At 44.1% G+C, this 10,961-nt stretch overlaps 1 protein-coding gene across 1 annotated transcript in view; it reads right to left on the reverse strand.

Annotated features, from left to right (window-relative positions):
• CPN1 (carboxypeptidase N subunit 1) overlaps window positions 1-8,861 on the reverse strand; it is a 39,196-nt gene extending 30,335 nt beyond the window's left edge. The window contains exons 1-2 of the mRNA XM_025397186.1: window positions 8,363-8,861; window positions 2,824-3,020 (exon numbers count right to left, since the gene is read on the reverse strand). Of these exons, the coding sequence (XP_025252971.1) occupies window positions 2,824-3,020; window positions 8,363-8,585 (420 nt within the window). The 5' untranslated portion in view covers window positions 8,586-8,861. The remainder of the gene's footprint in view (window positions 1-2,823; window positions 3,021-8,362) is intronic.
• Between the last annotated feature and the right edge of the window lie 2,100 nt (window positions 8,862-10,961).

Here is a 10,961-nt window from a genome sequence, read left to right on the forward strand (position 1 = left end):
CTAGGGGAATCTGTTCCCTGACTTCTCTAGCTTCTAGAGACCGTTCACATTCCTTGGGTCTTCCACTTTTTTTTTTTTTTTTTTTTTTTTGAGACAGAGTTTTGCTCTTGTTTTCCAGGCTGGAGTGCAATGGCATGATCTTGGCTCACCACAACCTCCACCTCCCGGGTTCAAGTGATTCTCCTGCCTCAGCCTCCCGAGTAGCTGGGATTACAAGCATGCATCACCACGCCCGGCTAATTTTGTATTTTTATTAGAGATGGGGTTTCTCCATGTTGGTCAGGCTGGTCTCGAACTCCCGACCTCAGGTGATCTGCCCTCCTCAGCCTCCCAAAGTGCTGGGATTATAGGCATGAGCCACAGCGCCCGGCCAAGGATCTTCCATCTTTAAAGCCAGCTGCATAACATCTTCAGATCTCTCTCTGACTGTGACCTTTGTCTCCCTCTTCTACATTTAAAGGACCCTTGTCATTGATTACACTGGGCCCCATCCCCCCACAATACTCCAGGTTATTTTAAGGTCAACTAATTAGCAACCTTAGTTCCATCTGCAACCTTAATTCCTCCTTGCCCAGTAACATAACATATTCATAGGTTCTGAGGATTAGGACATGAACGTCTTTGGTGGGGGGCATTATTCTGGCCACCTACACATGGCTTTAAAGTCTGGTGGCCAGGAAGTTCTTCTCTGTGTAGCCGCGCAGACAGCTTGCCTCTGGGTATGGCAGATATCTCTGAGAGGCTGAGAACCTGATGGGTCCTCTCGGGTTCAGGTTCAAGATCTGCTCCCTCTGAATAAGAACACAGCAGGTGAGCAGAGGTAACCAGCTTCCCAGAAATGGCTCTAAGATTCAGTGGACTGGCAGGGGTTTTCCCCACTCCCTCCCACCCCATCTCCTGCAATGGATGTGAGCAGGACTGAGCTGGTTCTCCACTCTCCCCACTGCAACACAGGAAAGGGCTAATGGAAGGAAATCAGCTAGGCTGGAATTCCCTCCCACACCTCTTTCCAATTTTCCTGCTCTTTGGGAACTCAGGTCTTGAGGAAGAGTAGTGGGCACCACCCTGATTTCCAGTGGTGAAAGAAAGTTATCTTTCTTCATTTGTTGAGTAATTTCAACAGGAAGTGGTGAGACTGCAAGAGTCAAGTTTGTGTTTGGTTCAACGTCCTGGCTCTACCGCTCTCTCTGTCTCTACTTACCCCCCAGGCCGATCCTCAGTTTAAAATATGCTTTAACGTACTCTCCCCCGAAGAAAATCCCGCCTTTTAAATTTAATTTAATTTTAATTTTAATTTTAATTTTTTGAGACAGAGTTTCGCTCTTGTTGCCCAGGCTGGAGTGCAATGGCACAATCATGGCTCACCACAACCTCTGCCTCCTGGGTTCAAGCGATTCTCCTGCCTCAGCCTCCTCAGTAGGTGGAATTACAGGCATGGGCCACCACGCCCAGCTAATTTTTTGTATTTTTAGTAGAGACAGGGTTTCTCCATGTTGGTCAGGCTGATCTCGAACTCCTAACCTCAGGTGATCCGCCCACCTCGGCCTCCCAAAGTGCTGGGATTACAGGCGTGAACCACCGCACCCGGCCAAAAACCCTGCCTTTTAAACACAGCTTTTAAAGGAACATCTCCATTGCATAAAGCAGATGGATGCTTGGCCTCACCCTTGACAATACTAACTCAGTAGGTCTGGGATGGGACCTGGGAATCTGTATTTCAAAATCTTCACCTGTGATTCTGATGCATGGCCACAAAAGATTTAATGTTAGGCATATTGGTCTGAAACACTTGATTCAAGCACATTGATTTAAAATTACGCACATCGGTCTGAAACACTTAAGATGTTAATAATAAGACAAATGTTAGGCACACTGACATTTTGAATTTATGTTAGAAAATAAAGTAAAAAGTCCTGCCAGGCATGGTGGCTCATACCTGTAATCCCAGCACTTTGGAAGGCTGAGGCAGGTGGATCACCTGAGATCAGGAGTTTGAGACTAGCCTGACAACCTGGTGAAATCCCGTCTCTACTAAAAATACAAAAAATTAGCTGGGCATGGTGGCGCATGCCCATAGACCCAGCTACTCGAGGGCTGAGGCAGGAGAATTGCTTGAACCTGGGAGGCAGAAGTTGCAGTGAGCCAAGATCGCACCACTGCACTCCAGCCTGGGCAACAAAGCAAGACTCCATCTCAAAAAAAAAAAAAAAAAGTCCTTAGACATTTTTTCTTATTGGTCCCACTGCAAATATAACTCTAAAATATAGAATCAATAGGTTAAATACTATACTAGTAGAGGAAACAACTCTATGGAAATATAATACAGTATGAAGAATCTAGAATTAGCCCCCTAGCCCCCAATTCTGGGGAAAGCCTGTTGTCCTTGTTATTTTCTCCACAAATGCAAATGGAAATGTAGTGTGGAAGGAAGAAAGGTATTTAGGGTTTGAAGCTAAAAGTTCAGGAAAGGAGCTTTGTTTTGCAATATCCCTCCACATCTGTTGAGTATTTTCCAGGTTACAAAGTGTTGTCACAGATATTGCCACATTAATCCTCACAACAAAACCCTCAGGTCATCTGGAAAGGTGTTGAGGGAATGCAGGCTCAGAGAGAGCCCACGTTTATTGACTGAGGTGCTGTAGGACTGAACCCACCTCTTCATCCTTTCTTATATTTCTGATAGATTTTTTCTCTTGACCATTTAATCTTTTACTTTTAACATTTGTGACATTTACAGCGGGACAGAGAGGGAATCTTGTCCACTGGCCTTTATTTCCTAAGAAGGCCTTGATCTCTCCCCGTCATCTCCCTTGGACCTCGTACCTGAGCAGCAGCCACCTCGTAGCCGTCGGGGTTCATGGATGGCAGGATGTGAATGCGCGTGTCCTGGATGAGTCGGACAATGCGCTGGTTCCTGTTCCGGAACTCCTCGCACAGAAACTCTGACAGCTGCAGCATCAGCTCACGACCCAGCGCTTCGTTGCCATGCATGTTCCCCACGTACTTGACCTCCGGTTCCACTGCAAGGAAAAAATGCAAGGAAGAGAAAAGATGGGGGAGGCTTGGAAGTGCCATTGACGCATAACCTTGCACGAAGACCTTTTTTCTCTTTTTCAGTAATGAATGAAAGAAAATCTCATGTTTTCATTGGGTCTTTTGCAATAATCCCTGAGCCCCTTCCTAACCAATTACAGTTATGAAAACTACAAAAATTCATGCCAGGGATAATAATGAGTGCCATTTATTGAACCCCCATAGTGTACTAGACAGTTATGTTCGACACTGCTAAAATTCACAGAAAACCTGTAAAGTGGGCATTAATAGCCTCAGGGTGAGGGTAATAAGGATGGGAGAGATTAAGTAACTTGTCTGAGGTTGTCTAGCTAATGGCTCTATGGAGGCCCAAGCCCACGTGGCACTTACAGTGCCATTTACAGTAGCATGCTGCTTCTTAGAGACAAACCTTTCAGGATGAGGATGTTTCCCCAGAACCTGCTCTCATGGAGTACTCTAGGTTTTAGCATAACAGCTGCTAATGATCCCAGTTGAAAACTTAATTTTCTTGGCACTTGAAAAGTTTCTTACTCCATCTGAACAAGAACACAGCAGGTGAGCAGAGGTGACCAGCCTCGCAGAGATGGATCTAAGATTCAGTGGGCTGGCAGGGGGTTTCCCCACTCCCTCCCACCCCACTTACCACAAAGAATAGGACTGTGGGCAGGACTGAGCTTTTTCTCCATTCTCCCCACTGCAATATGGGAAAACTAAAATCACTCCCTCAAATCCAAGCAGGCCAAGTCTGGAGGCACAGAATAGGAAGGCACCTGCTGTGTCTCATGCCTTAGTCTTCTCTTGGGCCATATTAACTGTTCAGCTTGAGGTAAGCATTGAAGATCTGAAAGTTTCTGGGATCACCTAAAGAAAATCATTCTTGCCCTCTTTCAAGAGGTAGGAGAAAAGCTCTTGCCAAATGATTTCTCTTCCACTCAACATTTTCCTGCCTCCATGACTTTTCTGGTTCTGTACCTCTTCATCTTCTCATTTCCAAATCCTTCTCATCACCCTTCTAGGCCCAGTTCACATGATATTCTGTGAAGTCATCTTGGGTTCTCCTTGATGAGAGAGAGCTCTCTGTTGACTTCCCCGATTTTACCTTTTTCTTTTTTTCTTTTCTTTTCTTTTTTTTTTTGAGATGGAGTCTCTCTCTGTCACCCAGTCTGAAGTGCACAATCCCAGCTCACTGCAACCTCCACCTCCTGGGTTCAAGCAATTCTCCTGCCTCAGCCTCCCAATTAGCTGGGTTTACAGGTGCCTGCCACCACACGTGGCTAATTTTTATATTTTTAGTAGAGACGGGGTTTCACTATGTTGGCCAGGCTGGTCTCAAACTCCTGACCTCAGGTGATCTACCCACCTTGACCTCTCAAAGTGCTGGGATTACAGGTGTGAGTCATTGCGCCCAGCAGGTTTTACCTGGTTTTGTACATGTTCTATTTCCTTTACTGGACCTGGCCTTAGCAGTGTACATAATTTTTAACTTGTGACACCATTCATTATTATTTATCTTAGTATACCTACAGCAGTTTTTCTCAAAGGAATGCTTATAATCCATAAGGATCATGTGGTGGATTTTCCATAGTGGGTATTCTTTAATCTTAGTGTATTTTTTTTAATCGTAGATTATGTCTTTCTTACTTTTCTTGGTGTTAAAATGTTTTTTCTGTTAGAAAAGGATGGATATAGAAGATGACAGGTAGTTTTCTTCACATCCTTATTCAGTAAAATAAAATTTGGAAGATATGTTTTAGTTCCCTCCAGTCTCTTATTTATGTAAAAAAGAAAAACCACCTTTTTAAAACTTCTTTATGAAACCTGTAAGTCTGGGAACCACTGCCCTGTAGAACTTTGGACAGTGCCATGCACTTAGTAGATGCTTAATATGAGATTCTTTTGGCTCTCCTTTTTCTTTTATTTTTCCTTTTTCTTTCTTTCTTTCTTTTTTTTTTTTTTTTATTTAGAGACAGGGTCTTGCTTAGTCATTCATGCTGGAGTGCAGTGGCACAATCATAGCTCAGGACAGCCTCTCGAATTCCTCGGTTCAAGCCATCCTCCCGCCTCAGCCTCCTGAGTAGCTGGGACCACAAGTGCATACCACCACACCAGGCTAATTTTCTAAAAAAATTTATTATAGAGACAAGGTCTCACTATGTTGCCCAGACTGGTCTGAAACTTTTGGCCTCAGGCAATCCTCCCAAAGTACTGGGATTACAGGCATAAGCCACCACAGCTGGCCTCTACTTTCAATATATCTGGAATACAACCACTTCTCATAACAATTACTGCTACCATTTTGGTTCAAGCCCCTGAACCTTCAAGCTTGGTACTATTGGCCATATTAGGTTATTGCAATAAATCTCCCACTTGCTCTCCCTGCAGCTGCCTAGCCCCTTTAAAGTCTATTCTCCAGAGTCAGGGGTTGGCAAAACTTTTTTATAAAGGACTAGAGAGTAAATCCTTTAGGCTTTGTGGGCTGTGTTGTCTCTGTCACAGCTACTCAACTCTTCCAGCAAAAGCAGCCACAGACAAGATAAAAGTGAGTGGGCGTGACTGTGTTCCCATAAAACTTCATTTACCAAAACAGGTGGCTGGCCCTTGGGCTGTAGTTTGCTGACCCCTGTTCTGAGTGATCTTTACAAAATTTAAGTCAGATTGTCTCCCTCTTCTGCTTAAAAAACCCTCCAGAGGCTTCTCACTTGACTCAAAGTAAAAGCCCAGATCTTTATCAGGGCTTATAACGCCCTGCGTGATCTCCTATTGCCGGGTGTCCCCATCACATGGCTGTGACCTCCTCTCTTGCTCTCCCCTCGTTCACTTGGCTGGAGCCCCACTGGCCCCCTTGCTGTTCCTCACATGTGCCAAGCATGCTCCAGAGCGTTGCCTTTGCTCTTCCCTCTGCCCGCCATCTTTTCCTGCCCAATATCATGGTGGCATGTGCCATCACACCCATCCTTCAGCTCTCTGCTCAAAGCCACCTCAGTGGAGACGCCTCTCCTGAGTGCCTCCCCCGCCCCTTGTCTTCCTCCATGCCATCCTTATCTCTTTTTCCTGATTTAGTTTTCTCTACAGCACTTATTTCCATCTGATGTAATACATATTTACTCAGTTACCCATTTATTGCCAGCCTTACCCCACTAGAATTTGAGCCCATGAGGGCAGGTTCTTTGTTTTATTCTCTGTTGTACTTCCAGAGTCTACAAAAGTGCCTGCATATTGTAGGTGATTGGTAAATATTTGTGGAATGAATGAATGAAAGGAATGAATGGGTGAATAGCAGTTAAAGCGCTTCAGAGGAAAGAGGGAACAGTGAGGGCTAGAGTCCTGTGAAAAAACTTCAAGGAAGGTCTTGAAAGCTAGAAAGTACAGAAGCACCAAGAACGGGGCTTGGAGTGTTGGGGGCTAACCCCATGATGTCCATGAACACTTGCAAGCTTCCACAGTGAACATATAATCTGATTGACAGCAGGCTGCTTGCTATGGAAGTGCAGTTTCAAAGTGAGGCAATTATCCCAGGTAACCCCATGGCCTTCTTTGAGCCTCCTCCATGCAATATTCTGAATCCCATGGCCAGTCCATGGGGTGTGAGGCTTTTAAAGTAGGAAACTGGGATCATGTCAGGATTTAGGAAAATTTTTCTGGCATCTGTGTACCAAATGGAAGATTCAGAGTGCAGCAGTTAGAAGTTAGAAACCTGGTCAGGTGTGGTGGCTCACGCCTGTAATCTCAATACTTTCGGAGGCCAAGGCGGGCGGATCACTTGAGGTCAGGAGTTCGAGACCAGCCTGGCCAACATGGTGAAACTCCGTCTCTACTAAAAATTTTAAAAATTAGCCAGGTGTGGTGGTACATGCCTGTAATCCCAGCTACTTGGGAGGCTGAGGCAGGAGAATCGCTTGAACCCGGGAAGCGGAGGTTTCAGTGAGCTGAGATTGTGCCACTGCATTCCAGCCTGGGCAACACAGTGAGAGACTCTGTCTCAAAAAAAAACAAACAAAAAAAAAAGAAGTTAGAGACCAGTTAGGGGTTCAGCGCAATCATGTAGGCAGCTTGTGATGGAGTCTGGACTCAGACGGGATGTGGAAGTGGAGAGGTAAAGGGAGATTTGAAGTTGACAGTTTGAAGGAGGAATTGGTAAGGAAAAAAGTAAGAAATTAGAAACAAATGTCCATCAATATACGGACAGTTAAATGCAGTCATGCAATGAGCTATTACACAGCCAAACCCACAATGGTGTAGATCTGCGCTTATAGACATGGATGCTATCCATAACAGATTGTGAAATGAGAAGGGCAGCTATAATGCAATTTCATTTTTATAGAAATGATTACATGTATTTGTGTCAGGGGGTTTAAATATGCATAGAAAAAAGTCTGGAAGGATATACATCAGTACATTAATGGTGGTGGGATTTGGGGTTGAGTTTTATTATTTTTTTCCTTATCTAATTTCTAAATTTTAATCCAAACATGAATTACTTTTGTAGTAGAAACAAACTAAAAAAAGGAATCCAGGCTAACTGTGGTGGCTTACGCTTGTAATCCCAACACTGGGAGGCCCAGGTGGGTGGATTGCCTGAGCCCAGGAGTTTGAGATTAGCCTGGGTAACATGATGAAACCCTGTCTCTACTAAAAATACAAAAATTAGCCGGGCATGGTGGTGCATGCCTGTGGTCCCAGCTACCTAGGAGGCTGAGGGAAAAGGATCACCTGAGCCCAGGAGGTCGAGGCTGCAGTGAGCTGAGATCATGCCACTGAATTCCAGCCTGGGCAACAGAGCCAGATCATGTGTCTCAAAAAAAAAAAAAAAAGAAAAAAAGAATCCAGTAAAGAAAACTAACACCCCAGTCCCCAAACTCTGTCTGGAATACCACACTGTCACTCCCTGAAGAGATTTCCCTATGCCCTTCTAAGCTTCCTGGCAGAACTGGAAGGGCTGTTTGTTTCTGCCTGTGTCTCCTGAGCCATTGGATCGGGAAAGACAGAACAATAGCAAGGGGAAAAGAAAGGAAGTGGGGGAAAGGAAGGGAGGTGGGACATGAGCAGGGAAGCAGACTCATCTTTTACCATTAAGGTTTTGAGCAAACAGAACCCAAAAAGGAGGAAAGGGCTGAAGCCTGAAGGAGGGCTATAACTCCCCAGAGGCAGTGGCAGTTTGAGGGCTAAGAGGGAAATAGCACAGGCTGAGAAAGAGATAGTACCTTGTAGGTGGAGGCGTCCACGGACCACCCCAGAAACCACCCCAATTACTGGATTTGCAAGGGAAGGGCTCTGCCCCACACACCCTCAAGAGCTGTTCAGGACTTACAGAGTTCGTGGATTCCAGGGTGGTCGCTGAACTCCAGCACGTAGAGGTGTCTCCCCTCCACGCTGCGCCCAATGCTGTAGACCCGCGTGATGCTGGGGCATTCGTTTTGCACCTTGTACAGTGTCCGCACAAGATCATCATAGCGGTGGTGGCGGAAGGTCACCGGGGCAACCAACTTGAAGAGAAGGAGGAGGTGGAGAAAGACTGAGAGCAGGTCTGACATCTTGCTGGGCTTTTTCAAAGAGAGCCACTGAAATGCGCCCCACCTCCTTAAACAACCTAGCCTCTTCACCCGCCGAAATCCAAGGTCCGCCTAGCTTCCCGCTTGTAAACACCAGTCCAACTTGGAAGACGTTGCGAACTATCCGTCCAAGGCTGGAAATTCTTTATGTCGCTCTGGAATAGCCACTCATCTCTCCTCCCTCTCTCCCTTTCCTTCTCTAATCCGGGAAAGCCTTTTGAAAAGTTTTTTGCACTTCCCCAGATGGGTAGTTTCACTGATTCTGGTTTACTGGTTAACTGGACTGTAAACAGGCTTCAATAAATAGCTGCTTATAACCCTTTGATTCCCGGAGAATTTTTAAAAACTTGGCCTGTGCCTGTTCCCTTTATTACAACTTTCAAAAAAAGTTATCTGTCCCTTTTGATTCATCCCATGTACTGCTGCCTGCCTACCTTTCTGGAGTGTGGCTGTATTTTGTCCTTTTTTTCCTCAAAAATCTTTCAACAGATACCATTAAGAAAAGGAAAAGATTAGCCTTGGACGGGGAGAAAACAATTGTAAATCATGTATCTGATAATACCCCCATAATACGTAAAGAATCCTTACAATACAACAAAAAGACAAACAACCCAATTAAAACATGGGCAAAACATTTGACCAGAATAGATATACAAATGGCTAATAAGCACATTTAAAGATGTTCAGTGTCATTAGTCATTAAGGAAATGCAAATTAAAACCACATGAGATCCCAGGCATGGTGGCTCATGCCTGTAATCTCAGCACTTTGGGAGGCCAAACTGGGAGGATCACTTGAGCCCAGGAGTTTGAGATCAGCCCGGGCAACACAGCAAGACCCCATCTCTACAAATAATTTTAAAATTAGCTGGGTGTGATGGCATATCTGTAGTTTCAGCTACTTGGGAGGCTGAGGCAGAGAACCACTTGAACCTGGGTGGCAGGGCCTGAAGTGAGCCATGATCACGCCACTACACTCCAGCCTGGGCAACAGAGTGAGACCTCATCTCAAAAAACAAACGAAAACCACACATGAGATATTACTTTAACTCCACTAGAATGGCTAAAATAAAAAAGACAGACAATAACAAGTGTTGGTGAGAATAGGAGAAACTAGAACCCTCATAAGTAGTGCAGCCAGGCCAGGTACAGTGGCTCACGCCTGTAATCCCAGCACTTTAAGAGGCTGAGGCAGGTGGATCACGAAGTCAAGAGGTTGAGACCATCCTGGCAAACACGGTAAAATCTGCTCTCTACTAAAAACACAAAAATTAGCTGGGCGTGGTGGCACACACCTGTAGTCCCAGCTACTCAGGAGGCTGAGGCAGGAGAATTGCTTGAACCTGGGAGGCGGAGGTTGCAGCGAGCCGAGATCATACCACTGCACTCCAGTCTGGTGACAGAGCGAGACTCCGTCTCAAAAAAAATAAAAAATAAAGATAAATAAATAAATAAATAGTGCAGCCAGTTTGGAAATCACTTTAGTAGTTTCTTACAAGGTTAAATATATACTTACTATATAATACAGCAGTTTCACTCCTAGGTATCTATGCAAGAGAAATGAAAACATGCATCCACACAAAAACTTGTACATAAATGTCCATAGCAGTATTGTTCATAAGAGACAAAAAGTGGAAACAACCCAAATGTCCATCAAACACTGAGCAGATAAACAAAATATGGCATATCCATACAATGAAATAGTATTTGACAATAGAAAGGAATGGAGTGCTAATACATTGTGCGATGTGAATGAATCTTACACATGCCCGGTGAAAGAAGCCAAACCCCAAACACCACATATTGTATGATTAAGTTCATATGAATGTTTGGAAAAGGCAAATATATAAAGACAGAAAGAAGATTAGAGGTTGCCAAGGGCTGGGATTAGATATGTGGACACAAAATGTCTTTTAGAGTGATAGAAATGTTCTAAAATTCGATTGTGGTGATGGTGGTGGCTATAAACTCTATAAATATACTAAAATTCATTGAGTTGCATACTTAAAACAGATTAATTCTATGGTATGCAAATTGTATCTCAATAAAGCTGTTTTTAAAAAGGGAATAAAAATTAAGTACAGCCCTCCAAAAGAATTAAATATAAATTTACCATACAACTCAACAATTCCATTCCTGGGTACCTACCCAATAGAACAAACTTGCCCACAGAATGTTCATGGCAGCATTATTCGTAATAGGCAAAAAGTAGAAACCACCTAAATGTCTATCAATTGGTGAACAGATAAATAAAATGTGATATAACCATACAATGGAACACTATTCAGCAATAAAAAGAATAAAATACGACTACATGCTACAATGTGGATGAACTTCAAAAATACTATGCTAAGTGAAA

The sequence above is a fragment of the Theropithecus gelada genome, chromosome 9 (genome assembly GCF_003255815.1).
Source record: "Theropithecus gelada isolate Dixy chromosome 9, Tgel_1.0, whole genome shotgun sequence".
Classification (NCBI taxonomy): domain Eukaryota; kingdom Metazoa; phylum Chordata; class Mammalia; order Primates; family Cercopithecidae; genus Theropithecus; species Theropithecus gelada.